The 19,685-nt window shown below is 38.3% G+C and overlaps 1 protein-coding gene across 2 annotated transcripts in view; it reads right to left on the bottom strand.

Moving 5' to 3' along the window:
- Positions 1 to 11,265, bottom strand: part of hk2 (hexokinase 2) — a 45,672-nt gene extending 34,407 nt beyond the window's left edge. Inside the window, exons 1-3 of one of the 2 annotated variants that reach the window (XM_028033451.1) lie at positions 10,968 to 11,265; positions 5,507 to 5,669; positions 1,434 to 1,582 (exon numbers count right to left, since the gene is read on the bottom strand). In XM_028033451.1, coding sequence (XP_027889252.1) covers positions 1,434 to 1,582; positions 5,507 to 5,669 — 312 coding nt within the window. In that variant the 5' untranslated portion in view covers positions 10,968 to 11,265. The remainder of the gene's footprint in view (positions 1 to 1,433; positions 1,583 to 5,506; positions 5,670 to 10,967) is intronic. The other variant, XM_028033450.1, reaches the window with a different exon arrangement.
- Between the last annotated feature and the right edge of the window lie 8,420 nt (positions 11,266 to 19,685).

The raw sequence follows: 19,685 nt of genomic DNA, 5'->3' as shown, positions 1-19,685 counted from the left end.
CTATTTTGAAATATGTCTAAGTTAATGTGAGAAAGCCATAATTTTCTGTTTTTTCAGCCAGTACTTAACACAACCGACGCAAAAGGATGTTAAAATTTTAAGGATTTTTTCAATTCAGCATATTCTGAAAAATGTTGCCCTTAATGTTATTGTTATTTCAGCATCTATGCACCACAAATTTGGAACAACCTTCCAGAAAACTGTAAAACAGCTGAAACACTGACTTCTTTTAAATCTCAACTGAAAACCCACCTGTTTAGAATTGTATTTGAAATGTAATCACTAACAAATTTATTGATGTAACTTGACTTAATGATTGATTCTATATTGCATTGTGATTCTGTGTTTGTAATGATGTAAAGCACTTTGAAATGTCTTGCTGCTGAAATGTGCTATACAAATAAAATTTGACTGATTGATTGATTGAAAGAGAAAATTTCATAAAAGAGAAAATTCAGTTTTTTTTAAGAAAATCGCCACTTATCAGTTAATCATTAGTCGATTGATAAGATCAACCAACTTCAGATTAACTCATTAATCGATATCTTTATATTATATTTGCAAGCCGCTGTGCATGCACTAACATTTTCCACAACACTTGTCGGAACTGTGGTGGGTGGAAGTGAGCTGCTCATATTCTGCTTAGAAGCAGGACAAGACACCGAAATGTCTGACGCCGACTGGGAAGGCAATAAAAAAGGGACTCTTTTATTACTTCTCCGCTTCCTTCACAGACAGATCTAAATGAAGCCCTCGTTAACAATGCAAATGGCAGCATCGACTAAAAGGCGTCTCTTCAAGAGCCTGCTGAAATTATTAAATTTACAAAACTCATTCAGGGACTGCAACGTCAGAGACTGGTGTGATCGTTGCTCCAAGTTGCTGCTACTCCGAGCAAAAAAACACGAAGCTGCCAACATCTTATGTCTATTTTTTTTTTTTGCACTTTATGCACTTCAGCCGGGTTTCTTTTCTCCCGCTGGGTGTGTCAGTGAGAGGGCTTACTTTGATAGGCTGCTCAGCACTGCAAATTACGGCGAAAAAAAAAAGGACTACAGAGAGAAACAGGAAATCAACATGTCACAAATGTTTTTAGAGAAGAAAATTAACAGCATCTGATAACTTCTGTATGGAATTGTCTCGTTTTTTTTTTTGAGTCTACAGGGCACATGGCATCAACATGTCGTCTTTTGCATGGGGAAGTTTGGTGCATGGAAGCCAATAGACATGGCAGTGACCACCTGTCACAACAACAGCCAATTATCATCATGGAGGAAAACATGTAACCCCAGCATGAGGAGCAGAGCAGAGCTCAGCAGACATGACAGGCAAAACAACCAAAAACAGGACAGGAAAGAGCTGGTCAGTGACAAAAAAATAAACAAATCTTCTTTCCTGGACAACATGTGGGGGAGGGGGAGAGAGGGGCTTACCTCAGAGCCGCTGCCCCTCATGACGAGCTCAGGAATATCATAAATCTGGCTTTCCATCTCCACCTTCTGGTCGCCGTTGCCCTTCACTTTGACCAGCAGGATTCGGAAGTTGGATCCGCCGAGGTCGAGAGCCAGGAACTCGCCTTGTTCTGTCATCATAAAGAAAATTAAATTCAGCACTTAAAGATGAATCAGCTTTACTGGGTAGGATAAAACAAACAAGAAATTTGACTTTGGGTCCACACACTCACATTGCACCAGCATTGAGCATGAATATATAAAACTTCAGAGGAAATAAAATAAAGTGTTAAAAAAACAATATGTCCACATTATCCACAAGAATATGTGGATAATGTGGGGGGGGGGAACATATGTGCAAATAGCAGGCAATATTCTATTTTCAAACATCCGGTTTAGTTCGTCATTTCCAAGAATCATTTTTGTTAAAATGATTCTTGGAAAGATAAAAGTTGAAAAAATATATTTATATTTTTTGTTTGTTTGTTTGTTAGCACTTTAGCAACCAAGAATCTGAAAAGAGTAGGAAGCATCTAACTTTAGTCCTTTACCTCGGTGGAACCACCATTCTTAAAAGCTGCAGGCATTTCTGAGGAATGCATATATCAGCAAATCTTTTTTTATGTATTTATATTTTACTATTATTTTTGCTAAATAAATAAAAGAAATCTTTAAACAGCAATTTTTAAATCTTGCTAGGGATTCATAAATAGAGTCTGGCCTGGACTTTGGGCCATTTAAATAAGAATGTTGCTTTCACCTAAACGGATCCATTGCTGCTCTGGCTGTTTCACGTTGTCGTCCTGCTAGAAGGTGAATCTCAGCCCCACTCAAGTCTTTTTCAGCCTCCAACAGGTTTTCTTCAAGGACTGCCATGAATTTAGCTCCTGACCAGCTTCCCTTTCCCATCATGTCAAACTAAAAACGGTACCGTTACCAAGGGAACAAATAGTTAGTTTTCGGTCAGCATAAAGATTTCATGCTGCTGTTGCTAACGTAACCTACATACAGTACGTGCATGTCTTGTCGAAACCGCAAACTAAACTTCTTAAAGGGGCAGTATTATGCAAAATTGACATTTTTGAGCTTTGCATCATGTTATAATGTTATTCCCTCATCAAAAACATACCAGGAGTGTTGCTTTGATTCTTTCTTGCATGTTTGAGAAATCTTTTAATCTCCATGGCAACCACTTAGCCATGCCAAACTCCCCCTGGCCTGTCTGCTGTGGTCTCTGGTGGTCATCATGCTGTACAGCTGTATTAATATTCAGATTAAATTACACACAGGAGGACTCTGCTTACTAGTTAGCGGACTTCCAAAGGTCATCAGTTGCACTGAATTTAATTTATCAGAGTAAAGTTGCGTGTATACAGGTACTAATACACGCAACACTCTTCAAATTTGGCAAACCATGTTTAACTTTCTTTTGACTTCAGAGCTATGCTTTACTTTATGTTGGTGTTTTTCTTAAAATTCAAATAAAATCTTAAATCTGTGGCTGTGATGTGACACAATAAGGAAAGGTTCAAGAATAATGAATGCTTCTGTAAGGCACCATACCTGCTTCCTGACTCCCGGCTTGCAGCAAAGCAAATTACCCATCAACTAATCTTTACAGTCCTAAACCCAAGGTAAGTTTTAACATGCCAACTACACAGTGATATAGAGAGTGAGCATTTGAAATGCAATATTAGGCTGCTAGAAAGTCTCTATAGTTTGACACACGTTTGGTTTGTATTTGAGATCGGAACAATAAGGATGCAATCTATTTCAGTCTCTTTTTCTTAAAAACACCTAAATGCATGCCAGCTACGTCCTGATCCTAAAGCAACAATTCAGGCTGAAAGCGAATAAAAATAAAGTCAAGCAGGTTGAATGGCAAAACAAAACAAAACAAAAAAAACAGTGAACAAAAGGAAGAATGAAGTTGACACTTGATGTCTTTAAAACCCTTAATCTGGAAGAAATAAGAACCAACTTCCATGTCTCGTCTTGTGTTGGGTTTCTAAACGTATTTTAAATTTGACACTGCTGCTTTTTAAAATGCAAACCACAAATTTAAATAATCTCAAGTCAGTTAGAACTCAATTATCTGACCTGTCATGTCAAATTTTATTATTATTGTTATTTGATTCCTTGTCCTGGTGAAAAAAAAGGAAAGAAAAACCAACCTATACTCTAATTTTAAGTCTCTAGGGCTGACATGTATTCAGCTCCTTTATTCTCAGCAGAATGAACCTAAATGAATGAACATCATTCAGCACTTCCTAAATAACATCCGGGACCATTTTCAGTTCGCTTTACTTTTGTACAATGGTTTAGCCAATTAATGAAATCTCATCAAACCTGACATCTGTGCTAACCACTGCTGCAACGTAATAAAATCAAAATATCAGAAAATGTCAACAGTCCTCGTCTAAACTATGCAGAGAATATGCAACTGTTGCAGTTATTAAAAGAAGTTTGGCTTTATTTCCTCAGTAGGTTTTCCTCCCTAAGTGTTTTAGTGTACGTTTCTTCGGCTTTGTCGTTGACTTGGTCTAAAAGGACTTCCTGGTTTTCACTCACATCATTATGGAAAAACGAGGTGTGTGTTGGTGGGGAGAACAATTTAATCTTCAAATCGCAAAAATTCAAGTAAACGGTAAAATCAATATATCACCCAGCTCTACTGTCAATTAAAAAAAAAAAAAAGAACACTCACCACTGCTGTCCGACATATTATTCCTTAATTACATCCAATGCACCAGATAATCAACAGCAACTGGACTTTTAAGGTGAAAATGTTCCCAAAACTTTCAGGCAAACTCCAGAACACACAAAGCAATCGGAGCGATTTGAGAGGCTGAGCACAGCAGGTTCTGAAGACGGGAACCCGTCGGCTCCAATCAGCAGAATCATTCAACGGAAGCAACGCTGCCGCTAGTCTAGAGGAGTACAGAAGCAGCACTGCCTCTTGCCTCCTGGAGGCAGGAGGCATCTACAACTCATAAAAGCTTCATATTGAAGTGGAGCGTCGGCGATGCACCTCAACTTCAGGGGAAAGGAACTGTGGCTGCGGATGGTGCGTTTACTGGGATGTGTGGAGTTGCTTTTCTGATAGTATTTTTACTTGCACAATGTTTAGTTTGACCATGACCTTCCCCTACAGAGGTGCAAAGGTCACAAAAACGTAGTGACGTGTTGTGACATGTTTACAGACATGTCAAAAATCATTTAATTTATGGTTTCGCTTCTGGTGTTGTGTTTTATTTTTGAATATTTACAATATCTTCCAATTCCTGTGTTGGCTGTTCTTTACAAAATTAGAGTTTATTGTTGTTTGAGAGAGCAAATTTGCATTATTATGCCATTATCAACATGCTACCTCAAAACGACAACACTGTCATTAATCGCAATAGTTACCGGGACGATTTATCGTCCAGGACAATTTGTTACCGTTTTTGGTTGTAATGTGAAAGATGTGAAAAAGTTTAATGGTTATGAATAAACACTTCATAGGCTGGCTCCTGGTAACACAAATCCAAGACTTATAATCGTTTGAAGATGCCTGTTAAGGTTCATCTCTCAAGTTTAAATCCCTTTAATCAAACAATTGAGAGATAAGTGGTGGTGTGAAAACCATCTTCTCAAAAAAAAAAAAAACACTCAACTACAATGAACAAACTAAAAAAAAAGAAGAAAAATAAAAGCTAGTCGTAAAATTAAAATGGCCTTCAAATTGACATTCACACTTTGTGTACTTTATGCTCCAAAATGACTTAATAAAAGGAACATCTGATAGCTCAAATTGTCGCATCTCTGTTTCAGACAAAAGATCTTAAAAATGTATTTTCTGGCAAAAAAAAAGAAAGAAAAGAACATCTTTGAAAGGCCTTCTCTTCCCATTCTTCTGGGCATTTTGAACAGATTTGGTGTTATTGTGGGCTGCCAGCTCTCTCCAAAAGAACTGCTTAGAGTTGGACGAGGACTCAGCTTGTGTTTAGAGGAGCAATTTTTAAAAAACAGATTTGCAAAGGGAAAAAACGAAGAAGAAGAAAAAAAAGAATTACCTGTTCCATCAGGAGTGGAACGCACAAACGTTGGCAGCATCTTGACGGCGGCTGTGGGATTTGTGTCTCTGCATAAGCCTTTGTCCATCTCTCGACGAAATCTCACTGACAACTCCATCAAAGTCTTGTCTGACAGGCGGAACTGGTGCAGGTATTTGTCCATCTAAGAACAAGGACAGGCAATGTACCGCTATGACAAAAGTAGTAAAAATACATTTTTATCTGTACAGTAGTTGAAGTGTTAGATCTCTGGGGAACTTTGTGCAGCCCAGCTGTGCACAAAGCTGAACTCTGGCTTTGTGCATCAAAGATCGAAGTGGGAAGGACTACAGCCAGGATCTTTTTCCAAGACACCCATTAAAATTAGTTTAATGCTTAAGTTTGAACACGTGTGGTGAAATAGGAACCACGAAGTCGGAATAACTGAGCTGGACGAAGACATATATTGTGGACGGGTATATTGTGTCACTTTGGTTATTGTGAGAAAGTAAATAAGTGTTTAGTAGAGGCATTTATTTTTTGTGGTAACTTTGTTTACAGCATGCTCCTATTAACTCTGTTCTTTATGACTTGCAGGAATACAAGTCTTCCTATTGAACATCTGTTCAGAGGACAGATTAAGGCCAAGTTTTGTCCTCTTTAATCAAAGTCCAGTTCGTTTGGGGATTTGCGAATTCGCAATCCAATTCTGATAAGGATCACAAATGCGAACGCTAGTCCGCCTGAAAACCTCGGACTCGGTTCGGCTGCAGTGAACTGAGACCGAGGTTCACTATGTCAATACCAGATAATCAAAGACAACTTCAAAAGCCGAAAGCGAACTATAGCGCAGGGCATTCTGGGTAATTGCAAGCAAAACAAACGCGAGAGTCCAGCACTAGAGGAAGAAATGGCTCGTGATCTTTAGCCTAAGACAAAAGAGAAATCCTACAGTCACTAAAATCTGACACTATTCCACTTTTGTTTTTATTTTGCAAAGAAGCAAGTTATGCTCTTGTCTTCTTCTGAGTTTTATATGATGTTTCCTTCAGTGGTTCTTGGTGCAGCACCACCACAGGCGAGGAGGGTTAACATGTTTTTCAAATGGAAAATCTAACAAATGTTGCAATCTTGGTTCCCAATCAAACAGAGTCTACTGGACTATCAGGTGTGAAAACACCCTTTGGCCTTCAAGTACGCTTGGTGCATGTGAATCTGTATGATCCATCTCTAAACCTGAAATTAACAATAGAAACGTTAGCTTTTTGGGTTTAACTTCACCTGCCCACAGAGTCCAACTGGTAGTCAAAATGCACTAAACTTTGTCAAAACTGATCAAAAATGCAAAAAAATAAAATAAAATATATACTTCATATTATTTTTTCCCGTTTCCCTAAATTTGCATTCTAGTGAAACAAAATGCTGTGAAAAGAACCTTTCAAATTTGGCAAGCAAGAGCTACAGAGAGAATTACAGCTTTCTCGTGCCAAACGCTCACACAAGCCCAGGCAGGTTGGCTACAGGCACCAATATTATAAAACCCTTAACCCCCAAACGCTTCCAAAACCTTTTCCCGCTGCAGCTCTGCTTGTATCGATGACTGATGTATTCTGTTGATGCAGACATTTTTAATTGACGTAGATGGCAGCTGTGTTTGGTTTTCCTCCGTAGCACTAATCGCCACTGCTTATGCTGCAAAATTTCAAACCCAACCATAGTTCACCCTGCCACAAAACCTAAAGGACACACACTATTGTGCATAATTACCTTTGTTGGGGCGGGGGGGGCTTATCTTTCTTTTTAAAGGTGAAAGTATGGCAAAACAATTCGCTTTTCTCTTCATGGAATAAGATCCTCACATTAAAGCAGAAAAACTGTGGAACATGTCTACAAGTTTTCCTTCAGGCTTTGCAATATTATTACAATAAATGAGAGCTGCATTAAGGAAGTTACAACAATGGCTTTCACTCTGTCAAGTTTATTTCTCAAAATCATTTCCAAAAGCATCAAAAAGTATTAAAAAACCTAAACTAAAGAAGTAACTGCATGTAATTTTGTATGTAGTTGATCAATTAAATTACAACAGTTAAATAGATCAATTACGACAGGCGTTAGGGCCATGCTTGGTAATATAAATTTAAAAATAAAAGCGAGAACAAAGTCATAAAATTACAAGAATAAAGTTGTGGTATTGCAAAAATAAAGTCGAAATATGACTTTATTCTCATAATTTTATCATATTTTTCCTTAGCATGGTCCTAGTACTCAGTCTTAATAAATAAATAAGGTGGCTGGGGTTAATCTGATTATGTATCTGGGGTTTTTTATTAAAAAAACTAAAATAAAACTGCATATTATCTTTCTGGTTTATTAGGAAAGTAAAGAAACTGTCCAAGGTCATTCGAGCACAACGCTATAAACGTCAAGCTAAAACTTTTGATTAGCATTACAATAAATTGTTAATGACTTTAGGGACGTTATTAAAACTTCGTCGATACTTTATCTCCCAGAGTTTCTGCATTGCCAACACATGGTTTACTGGATTTTAGAAAGCTTTTTTTTTTTCATTTATTCTCTAAAACACATGAGGTGTTTGCAGAAACAGCAGGCTACCATACTCCACCAGCCTCTGGGCTACAAGATGGCAACTGCCATTTCTGCTCATTATGTGATTTTCTTTCGCAATTCCAATAAAATGGTGTGCAGACAAAACTTTCAGGAAGTTTTTTATTCCTTCTTCATAGAAAGAGCGTGGCCTTTGAAGATGCTTTTTGTTCTTCCTGCTCTTCTCTCTGCGGTATCACATCATTTCTGGGCTGTGGTCAGCCTCTGTAAAAGCCTTAATTCGGGTCAAGGATCCGTTTCAAAAGCTACATTTCCATTTCAAATGTGCGCAAATCTTTGTCTATATTCAGCTACGTCAACAAAACACAATTTCACAATTGCGGTGTTTCCAATAAATAAGAAATTAAATTAAAAATGACACGCGAATAAGTTAATTTACACAATAACTCCTTAAAGGTTATGGCAGCGACATCATTATTATTAGTTGAAAATGGTCTAGAAACAACAGTGTTATCGTTTATTGTTCTGGGACAATTTGTTGTCCAGCAAAATTTGTTATGGCGACCGGAGTAATTACAACTACATGATTCACCAGTGTAAAGTGTTAACGCTTGTCGTTTTCTTTTCCATGTGAAGACTCTGATGAGGAGTTTCTAAACTTTAGTTAGTTGAACAATCTAATTGGCCTTTAAAGACTGGATAAATGGAAAAATGTCAACCACCTATTTCATTGTTTGAACTCCAGGAAAGCAGAGAAATTGTAGTTTGCTGTAGAAACACCCTTCTTTACGCCATGGCACCACTAGCTGTGGTACATGTAGCTGAATAATCAAAACCAGAACTTTTGTGTTTTATATTCTGGCATGTCGCAGCAGCCAAAGAGGCACACGTGTATTAATAATGTAGAGGAGTTCCCGCGGCTCGTATGTCACGGCTCACTGCAGTCTGTCGCAGTTTCTCGCCCCGGGGGGGAGCGGCTGTCGTGAAGCTTTTAGATGTACCCCGCCACAAACGCACCTGATTAAAATGAATGAGTTTTACTTGAGCTGCGGCCGAGCTTAATGTCAGCCCGACAGAGCTGACCGTTCATTTAAATAACACGAGTTGGAACCTGTAAGCTTTCTGAAATATTCATGGCAGGGGGTCCCTGGAACTGAACAATCCTGCAAGAACTTTTGATGAAAAAAAAAGAGAGAGAGAGAGATATTATTTGACATTCTGAGCTTCATATTACTTGTTATTCTGTGACAAGTCATAACGCCTGCTGTCAAAAGGGTATATTAAATCCAATCTAGTTATAAAATTGATTTAACACACTTAGGTTGTGACAGACTGACAGATTTATCACACCAAAAGCAGAAACCGGAACTCTATTCTAGTAGCCAAATCAGGTTTAGCTGCAACTACCTTTATTGGATTGATAGGTCCTAAACGGACCTATAAGGTGTTGGTCCTATACCGAGTCACACTTTTTCCAAAACATTTTTGGTATATTTTCATCAAAATAAAAACGTAAATGAAAACATTTTTTATCTATTTTACCCAACAAAGAATGTCAACAATTTGATTTTATCTTCCACATTTCAAAAAGTAGCAAGTGCAGAGCACACTGGAGATTCAACTAAGAAAATCATTCTAAAACAATAAAACATCATTACTGTGGAGTTGTTTTGTATGTAGACAGCATGTGTGTACGACTTGTACCTGGATGCACAGTAACAGCGCACCTGTAGAGGAACGCTGACATGCTCTTTACCATGTGCCATGTAGGCTGGCATTTCTGATGCTGTAAACGTCTCCGTTTGGGGATAGTTATCTACTCCTGGCAGCTGGATTTGCACTTCAGCCTATTTTCATTCATACCAAGAATGTTTACACAAAGCTATGCAACTTACTGCTCATGAAAAATGCTTATGTGAACTTGTCGTTCTCCATTGTCACTGTAGCGGGAAAAAATAGCCAACTTTAGTGAGAGCTGGTCATGGTTGAAGGACGGTTCTGCTAAAAAAAAAAAAAAAAGTTGCAACATGTGGCTGGAAAGATCATTTGCTGGACTGCCAGCTCCAAGTTCGAAGACCAGTGAGATTAATAAGACCAGGCTGAAGTGCAAGTTGTTGACCAGACTAACTACTACTAGCAGCACAAGCTAATAATGTTTCTCTCTCGATTTTTTTACCTACCAGGTTTGTAATCTTTTAACTGAACACATCTCTTCTGACTAGAAGTAATTTTAAGGTTGTAGAGTGGTGCAAGGCTGACTTCAATCTGAGGAGGGCGCAAAAGATTAGGGTGATGGCAAGGAGACCTTTCAAACTCAAAGACGTGGAGATCATCACCAATTAAAAATAATAAAAACACCACAGACATGTTTTTCCACTTATTATTGAGAAAGGTAAACATAACTTAGAATACAATATTTGTTAAAATGGTGTTTGCTTTTTGTTTTTTATTATAAATGGTACTTTTTGTACACTGCTGTATTGTCTCAATAGAGTTGTCAGTGTCCTTTCCTATCAGAAATTAGCAACTTTACATCAAAATCGACATAGGGAATGAATCAATTTTGGCCAAAGTATTACAAAACTAAAATGTTTTAAACTACCTACCTAAAATAGGTAGTTTAAAGTTCTTAATTAAGAACTTTAATTAACTTAAGACAAAATAGTGATGTAGCTTTAAGTCTTAAACTTTAAGACTTGTCCCATTCTCCGAGTTGCTGCTCTTATGACTTCCTGTTCCTGCCCTTACAGATGTTACTGAGGTTGTCAACAAACGTTTGGATTATAGCGAAACCGACCTTTTTGACCTACTTTCACCGCCCAGCACCAGGAAGCGAATACTCAAGTTACATTTTGCTAATTTCGCCTCCAGTCCCCGCAAACACTCACACCGTGGATTCACTATTCCATACCGGTACTTACTTTTTGCGCGTGGTCATCATGGAGTTCAGCGGAGAGATTTGAGGCTAACATCTTCAGATGGAGTGAGGTGTAAACTTTGCGTCCTGCCCCCGCCGCTTTCCGTACACAACCGCGAAAAGGTTTTTTCACGCACACGCACACAAAAGGACTTCTCCTTTGAGTAAGGATAGCTAAACCGTTCTCTGTTTTCCCTTAGTTCCAAACACTGCTTCTTTGTAGTATGGTTAAATAAGAAAAGGGGCGGACTGTAGGAAGCAAGAAACTTCCAGCTTCCGTGAACTGGGTGATGAGGTGACGTCATTCAAAAGTAAAAGCGCCGATTGGCTGTTAACGAGGAGCGACGTGTTCTGTTGTAGTGAGGCAGAGCCTGTTAATAACGGCATCTTCCCCTCAAATCACCTTTATGTTTATATCCGTAATATTTCGAACCATCACCTGAGACTTTGGTTTTCAGCCTTTTTAAAATAAATAGAATCTGTAATAGTTTTCCACCCACTACTATGATTAGTTATTTTAATATTTCTGTAAGCTCTGACAGTCATACCTTTTTGCTGTTTTTGTTATAAAAATAACCATAATTGATTGTCATATGTGTTAAGTTGAAGGATGTTTATTTGTATGTTACATTTATACTCAGTGGTTCACATTTGTACAAAAAAAGAAGGTTTCTCACCAACCCAGCCTCAAAATCAAATATGGCTGCTGCACATCTGAAATGCTGTTTTCCTCTTGTAGCTGGAATTCTACTTCCGAGTCTCAAAAATCAACTGGAACGTCCTCCGTAGTGGGACTTCCCTCTGGAAAATAGGAGTAACTCAGAAAACCCTGTTGTTTGCTGCAAAAAAGAATATTATTGATTTAAATATTAAAATAAGTAAAAATTAGATAAAAAATATTATAGAAATGTATATTAAAAATAAATGACAAGAACAATGGGACAGAGGAGGTAGTATTTATTTATAGTATACAAAAAAAAGTTGGGCAATTTAGAAAATGTAATGGAACTTAAAAAGAAGATATTATATTACGAATAAGATTTGAACATACAAATCTTATTTGTATGTCCAAATAAGACATACAAATAGTACTCTTAAAATAATTAATAAACATAATAGAGGTTGTTGTAATTATTATGAACAAATAGAAACAGTACAACATATATTTTTAGAGTGTAATAAGTATGTTCATGAAAGAGAGGTGTTAATTAGAAATTTAGATAGGAATAAAAGTAAATTAGATAGAAAGGAATTGTTTCAAAGATAATCTGAGGATGAAGTTTTTAGCGGGATTTTCAGTTGTTTTTTCTTTGTTTGTTTGTTTTGTTTTTTAAGAAGAATGGGTTTTTTTGGGAAGATTATAGCAGTAAAAGCATCTGATCCATACTCCAATCTGGAAGGTGGAGGTAGTGCACCTAATTGCCAACCGCCATTAAAAAAGAGAAGAAGAAATAGACCCATGAAACATAATTAAACTAGAGTAACAAAGAATAATTAGACACAATAAACTAGAATTAGAGAAGGACTGAACTAAATTAAAACAAAAATAAGACCGATCTAATAAAAAAGATTCCTCACATCATTGAGTAAAAAAAATAATTCGATCTTTTATCAGGTGCACAACTTAGATTTCACATAGCTACTTTCTTTAAAATTTACAAAACAAGAACAGAAGAAAAAGCTGTGTGAAAAATTGGACTTAAGTGGGAAAAATAGAAGACTGGTGCATGAATCAAATGCAGTTTAATCAATTGTCCACAAGAGTAACCACCTGTCAGCTGAGTTCTGGAGTATTAAGATTACAGCTACAGCAACGCCAAGGAGGAGAAGAAATCAGCAGTGACCACAGAGAAGCAATTATTGTTGCCCGTTAGTCTGGGAAGGAGTGGATCGAGAGATACATCTCAGGCTCAACGGGCATCACAGAACATGGTAAATATTACATTTCATAGCAGTGCAATAAAAAAAATATATAACTAGTATTCTGTTGATGGAAATGCTGCCAAGAGAAATCCTCTTCTTTCTGTAATGAATATGACAACAACTTAAGTTTGGAGGGTTCACCCTCAAGAGAAATTGAATAGTTTGGGCAGATAAAACCAAAGTGACGTTTTTCAGCCATAATCGAAACTTTGCTAAAGGCCAAAAACTCATATAAATATTGGGAGACCTCGCAGTTATGGTGTTGACTGTGAACTCTGTACATCAGATAATTCCAAGTGACAATGAAGCGATGTCGCGTGTAAACAATACTTATATTGGTAACAACGTTTATATTTTGGTAAGAACTGAACTGGTGTAGCAGAGATCAAGGGGGAGGATGTGAGCAGCATGTCAACCAGGGTGACCAGCAGCACTAAGCAGCACTCATGTTCTTCTAACTGATGGAACAATTGTAGCTCTAACTAAGCTTATCAGTTCAGAGATCACCCAAAAACACAGAAGTCTTAGTGCACCATTTGTGCAGCATTGGAGATCCTTCTAAAGCAAAAGGTTATTTTTTCTTTACTGATAAGAACCCGTTTTTACCCTCTTACATTGTTCAAAAGGCTATCACTATGATAGGTGCCTTGAGCACAGACGAACGGCCCAAAATTATATGAAATCTGCACACCGTGGTCTAATCCTTTTGTTTGTGTTATCTGTGTCTTCCAACTTTTGGAAACAGAATCACAACCCAGAACAACTCAAAGGCAATCGTTTTGCAAAGATCTTACTTAGAAAAAAATAAATCAATACAAATATGGCCCTGGATGTCTACAAATTATATTTGGGGGCCGCAAAGTCACATTTGATTTGTCTTTTAGTGAGTGGCCAGAGGACCTTACAATCTTTCCAATATTATAGGTGGCACTTCTCAAACCTGTGCAATGCAGCAGAAAAATAATGTGACCAGAAGCCATTGTCGTTCCTTCTTAAAGGATAAGGTCAAGCAGAAATTGCCTGTCAGCTGTGCTTGTCATCCTAATGTGAAAAACACGTCTTGTTAAGAAAAAGCCTTTCTTTTTCTCTCGCTTGAAATAGATATATGCTCTGACCACAAAATAAAAGCCACAGAAAGACAATCTTACATTCAACAACCTATCCCCTAAAATATGACTTAGTCTAAACAACAGTGGGAAAACAAACTCTTGAAATACTTTCTTTTTTTTTTTTTTACCAAGTTGCCTTCACATTAGACACTGCTATACAGGCAACACAAAATCCATAGAGGATATTTTCTCCTTGTAATTCCCAGGCAGGTGTTGCAAAGGTTGTGTTCTATTCATGCTTGAAAGTCTGTCTTTTTTGTTTTTTAGTTCCAAGTTGCACTGGAGTCACTTTGATGTTGAAATTCTGACTTACATTGCACAGTCTGTTGTAGATAATGCTGAATATATTGTGCAACCTCTAACAGTAGCCAGTCTCAGCTCCATTTTCTACATCCCTATACAAACTCAATATATAATTTTTATTATACGTCTTATTTAGGATGTGGCTGTCAGAATCTGTGTTTTTCTATGTATTTATTTTGAGTTTCAGTGTCTTCTGAGTTTCCATGTTGTCCTGTCTTTCCCTTGATTGTTCCCAGGTATGTCTCGTTCCCTGTGTATTTAATGTCACCTGTGTCTCTGTGTCTCTGTCGGGTCCTCGTCGCTTGTTGCGTCTTTCTGTTTGCCTGTTCATTTGCCACGTGTATATTCTGTTGCTACCGGTGTGAGCCCTGGCTTCCGCTCAGCCGTGCCGCCAGAATCTTGTGGACTGTTTGGAGCATTATTTATTATTAAAACAACCATCTCTCTTACCTGGGTCTCCTGGCGTTCTACCTCACCACTCATCCACCACACCTCATGACAGTGGCTACTTGCATCTGATACACTGATCTAGTGTTTGCCAACCGTCGGGTCTCTGATGTCGTCCGTCGCTATCAACACTATCTTTGTTGATAGCGACAAAGATAGTGTCTTTCCCTTGAATGCTTCCCTCCATCTTAGCCTGGAGGATGTGGGTCACAGAGGTTCCAGGGCCTGATGCAGTTGCTGCATCTCCCAAGGTCTGACTCGTTTGTTCTGCCGTCAATCCAGCTGATCCTCAGTGCGTGCCTGTAGCACTCCGTCTCGAATGCCCTCAATCTCTTGATATCACCAGTCAGAGTCCATGTCTCGTGGTCGTACACTGCCACAGGCCATAACAGCATCTTCTGGTTTTCTTTTTAGAGTGCGGTCTTCCACAGTGGTGTAAGCAACCGAGAGGGTGCCAAGTCCCAATCTTGTGGCAGCAATCTATCGCCTGTCTGGTAAAGGAGTCCTGGTACTTGAACATCGACTGTCAAGTCATCTCCTCAAAGTAGAAGTTGAAGCACATTGGTGACTTCAACCTCAGACTCCCTTCCTGATGGTGAGCCACTCCATGAGGTTATGTTCTACTCTGGCTACCTTCTGCTGACTTTTGTTTACATGGGAATATTTTCAGAGTTTCCAACCTGCTGTTTTCCCGTTAGCACAATGTAAAATAATTTAGCATCTTTTGGCAAAGCAGATGTCCCCTTCCTAAAATAATGGCCTATATAATTTGTTTTGCCAAAATCACTTTTGGTCAAAACATGAGTTGGGCAATTATTTTAGGATGGTGACAATAAATGAACATCATTGTGTTGTACATTTACAAAGCTTACTAAAAAATATGCTCTGCAAAGAAACACTTTCACACCAAATTTGTCACAACATTTTATATTGCAACTTTCAGAAATTTAACATTTTCTGTGAGGCATTCTGGTCAGTTTACAACTTGACGGTGGCAAAAGCAGTAAGTTGCTTGTTCAACTCCCAGTCAGCCCGTCTCTATCATCATGACCTTGGGCAACACACTTCACCCACCTTGCCTGCTAGTATTGGTCAGAAGGGTTGAAAAGACCCTTGAAAGGTCACGATTGTCACAATAGTTTGTTTTGGAATTCATCGTGAAATTGATGAGTTGCCGGTTCGATCCATCCACTTCTGTCACTTAACTGGTGTACGGTAGGTTCGCCTCTGTCATGGTGACAATTACCCAGCTGCTTACCAACAATAGTAGGTGAATAACTGAATGTAGTGTGAAGTGCTGTGGGGTCCTATGGACTTTATCAAGCACTATACAAATACAGGCCATTTACTATTTTACTGTATTTCAGCTGCAAGTTGGAAACTTGTAACTTACACACTATAAGTACAATAAGATGTTAAAATATACCATGTGTATAACATGTCAATATAATATCAGTATGTTTCAATTTGGTTAAAAATAATAATAATGGCGCCCATTATTATTATTGGGCGCCATTATGATTACCTGATTACAGGTGATCCTTACCAACTGTAAGGTGGATCACCTTACAGTAGTAATCATCTACTATGTTGATTATCAAACATAGTAGATGTTTGATAATCTACTATCACTGTGGTAGATTAGCTACCACAATAATCTACCACAGCCATCACTTATTAATAATTGCATTAATAATCGTTAAGCAAACATCAAGCATGAAAACGTGAAACTGTAAGAGACTGAATGTTCTGTTCTTTTAAATATGACATAATGTGAAAAATTCAAAGGGCCTTTTTTACAGGGTGTTGTACTTTACATTCATTTTGTTTCAGCAAAAACTTGGATTCCACCTTACATACACAGATGTGCTCTGCTTTATTGAACTGCATTCACTCTGATCAGTATTTGCATTATTCTTACCAAAATAGTATTCAAGTTATACTGAACTACGAGGGCCACTATTGTGGATGAGTGTGGGCCGAATGGTACTGCAGTTCTGTCGAACACAAGCGTCTCCATTTTTAATTCTTATTCGAGAGTTATAGGGACTACAACACTAGACACATAATTTAAAAATGAACCGAAAGTCTGGATGGGGAAGAAAAAGCCAACCAGAAAGTCTCGGGCTGGTTGATGCTGACCATGAAATCTGCTTTGTTTTATTTCAGAGTGGCTTTGGCTTTTTCTGTTTTGTTTTCTCTATTAGCCTCAGTGCAATTTATCTGAGAAAAAGTTACTGCTATGAACCTTTCATTTGTTTTTTCTTTTGATCATTTTTTTATTGTTGTTTTCTTGTATCTTGGCATGTTGGTTATTCCTCGTGTCAGTCTAGTTGTTTTTGTTTGTGTTTTGGATTTGCATTGTTAGATTATTATTTCTTTCTATTCAGATTTCTTTTCCCTTTATTCTGTTTTTTGTCTGTTTTTCACCTCAGCCTTCCATGTTTCTCCCCTCCCCAGCTGTTAAACGCCTCCTCATTTGAGCCTACCTTCTCTTTTCCCCAGCTGTATCTGCTCATCTGGTCCCTTTGTTGTTTTCACTCCCACCTCAGTATATTTAAATGGCAGTGTTGTGTAATAATAAACTTATTTGAGCTTCACATCTTGTTATTATATCGAATCTGGATCAAAAACATACCTGGAGTGTTGCTTTGATTCTTTCATGCATGCTGTTTGAGAAACGCTGGATCTCCCGTGGTAATTCCCAAGCCGAGCTCCGCCATGGCTCCTTCAGACTAGCCAGCAACAATTAGCAAACACCTGGTGGAACTGCATATCATTATACAAGCTCCGTCTCAGTAAAATGCTGGTAAAAATGTTGTTAAAGGGTTAGTAGAGGAATAATGTTGTGATGACGTCCTGAAGGCGGAGTTTCAGAAAGAGCAGGAGCTTGTTAAAGAGACAGAGGCCCAATTTTAAGGCATTAATTAGGAAGTCCATCCATCCATCCATTTTCTGTTCACCCTTTGTCCCTAATGGGGTCGGGAGGGTTGCTGGTGCCTATCTCCAGCTACATTCCGGGCGAGAGGCAGGATACACCCTGGACAGGTCGCCAGTCTGTCGCAGGGCAACACAGAGACATACAGGACAAACAACCATGCACACACACACTCACACCTAGGGAGAATTTAGAGAGACCAATTAACCTGACAGTCATGTTTTTGGACTGTGGGAGGAAGCCGGAGAACCCGGAGAGAACCCACGCATGCACAGGGAGAACATGCAAACTCCATGCAGAAAGACCCCGGCCGGTAATCGAACCCAGGACCTTCTTGCTGCAAGGCAACAGTGCTACCAACTGTGCCACTGTGCAGCCCTAATTCTTGGCATGCGTGGCGTGCTGTGGTGGCGCAGGGGGTTAGCATGCCCCACATTTGGAGGCCTTAGACCCGTGGACGTCGCGGGTTCGACTCCCGGTCCCGACGACCTTTGCCGCATGTCCTCCTTCAAAAATGGCGCCAGCTCAGCTGGCTGCCTGCAGACGCAGCTCCCGTCGTGTGTGTGTGTTAATCTGTGTATAAAAAATTCTTGCTGTAACTGCAAAATAATTTCCTTGCTGGAATCAATAAAGTAATTCTTCTTCTTCTTCTAATTAGGAAGTCAATTTTCTTTTAAGTCTTTGATATATACAACAGTTTTAAAACAACTGAAGGTCACATAGTTACTTGGTTGTGCTATAAAATTATTATATGTGGCTGGAAAATGCATAATACATGATACTTTATCTCACTGTTCTCCTCTGACTCCTTCTGTTGAAGTCTGTTTATTTCCATGTCACTCTGTTATCCTGTAGTGTTTTCCATTGTAATTTTTCAAATTTAAAAAAAAACTTTTTTTCCCATTAAATCAAGATTCTCCTGTCTGCGTTTTGTCCAGCTTCAAGGTTACCCTTCACAACAGAAACAGTTTCTCTCCCTGTTTCACTTTCTGCTATACTTAACGTGTTCATCGACCGTTATTGTCCACAAACACCTTCTGTGATTATGCGATTATCGAAGTCTATAATTGCTTATTTCTTCAAATAATTACAAAAAAATGTGACTGTTATTAAAGAAGGAAATTTATTAGGTTAGCTTAAATTTTGGAAACAGCATGGCTCTCTTTTCCTCCTGTTAGCCGGGTCCCGAGCGGATGCCGTCACGGCTGGAAAAACAGACGGCGAGGCTCAATGACGTCACAGAGATACAGAGTTTAATTCAATAGAAAACACCGTATGAATTTAACAAGAAAACTTCAGAGTACAAAGAAGTACATTCTTTACCTGAGACAAAAGAATTAAAAGAACAAAGGATCCTTTGGAGACAGCTGTTGCTTAAAAGCATAACAGGGCAGCTATCTGAATTCTTATTGTTGCGCATTCCCTTTTTCTAGTGAAGGCGTTTCTCTTTGTTAATATATGCAAATAGGGCGTACCTCTATTTTGACCAACCAAGAGCTACCTTGGAAAAAAAAACTTAGACCTTCCCCTGAGTTTTAATGACAAATATCAAGAGTCATTTTAGTTATTAAAGTTATAAGTTATTTTCACAAAACCTATCTTGCTCCTCTGCAGTCAGCTTCTCCAAAGATTTGACCCTTTGCTTTATCACAAACAATAATGAGATAGAAGTCTTTTTCAACCTGTAAAACATAACATTTAAATCATTCTCTTTTGATTCCGATATTGTCATAGTTAGTACATTTTCAAATACATTTGATTTACTAGATTAGTACTTGTAGCTTGGGTAATATACTTTAATCTAACACACTATTGCTACCAATATTAAAAAGGTATATCAGAAATTAAACCTTAAGTGTTCCCAAAATTCCTAAGTTGTGATCAACTCCAGATGCAACTCTGAGCTCCTGGGAAACCCCCAACCTCTGACCTGTGAGCCAGGGAAGATATTCTTTATGGCCTACTAATTTAAAGCCTTTCAAGAGCATAGTGTTTTAT

The sequence above is a fragment of the Xiphophorus couchianus genome, chromosome 12 (genome assembly GCF_001444195.1).
Source record: "Xiphophorus couchianus chromosome 12, X_couchianus-1.0, whole genome shotgun sequence".
Classification (NCBI taxonomy): Eukaryota; Metazoa; Chordata; class Actinopteri; order Cyprinodontiformes; family Poeciliidae; genus Xiphophorus; species Xiphophorus couchianus.
This window is presented reverse-complemented; position numbering and strand designations above follow the sequence as displayed.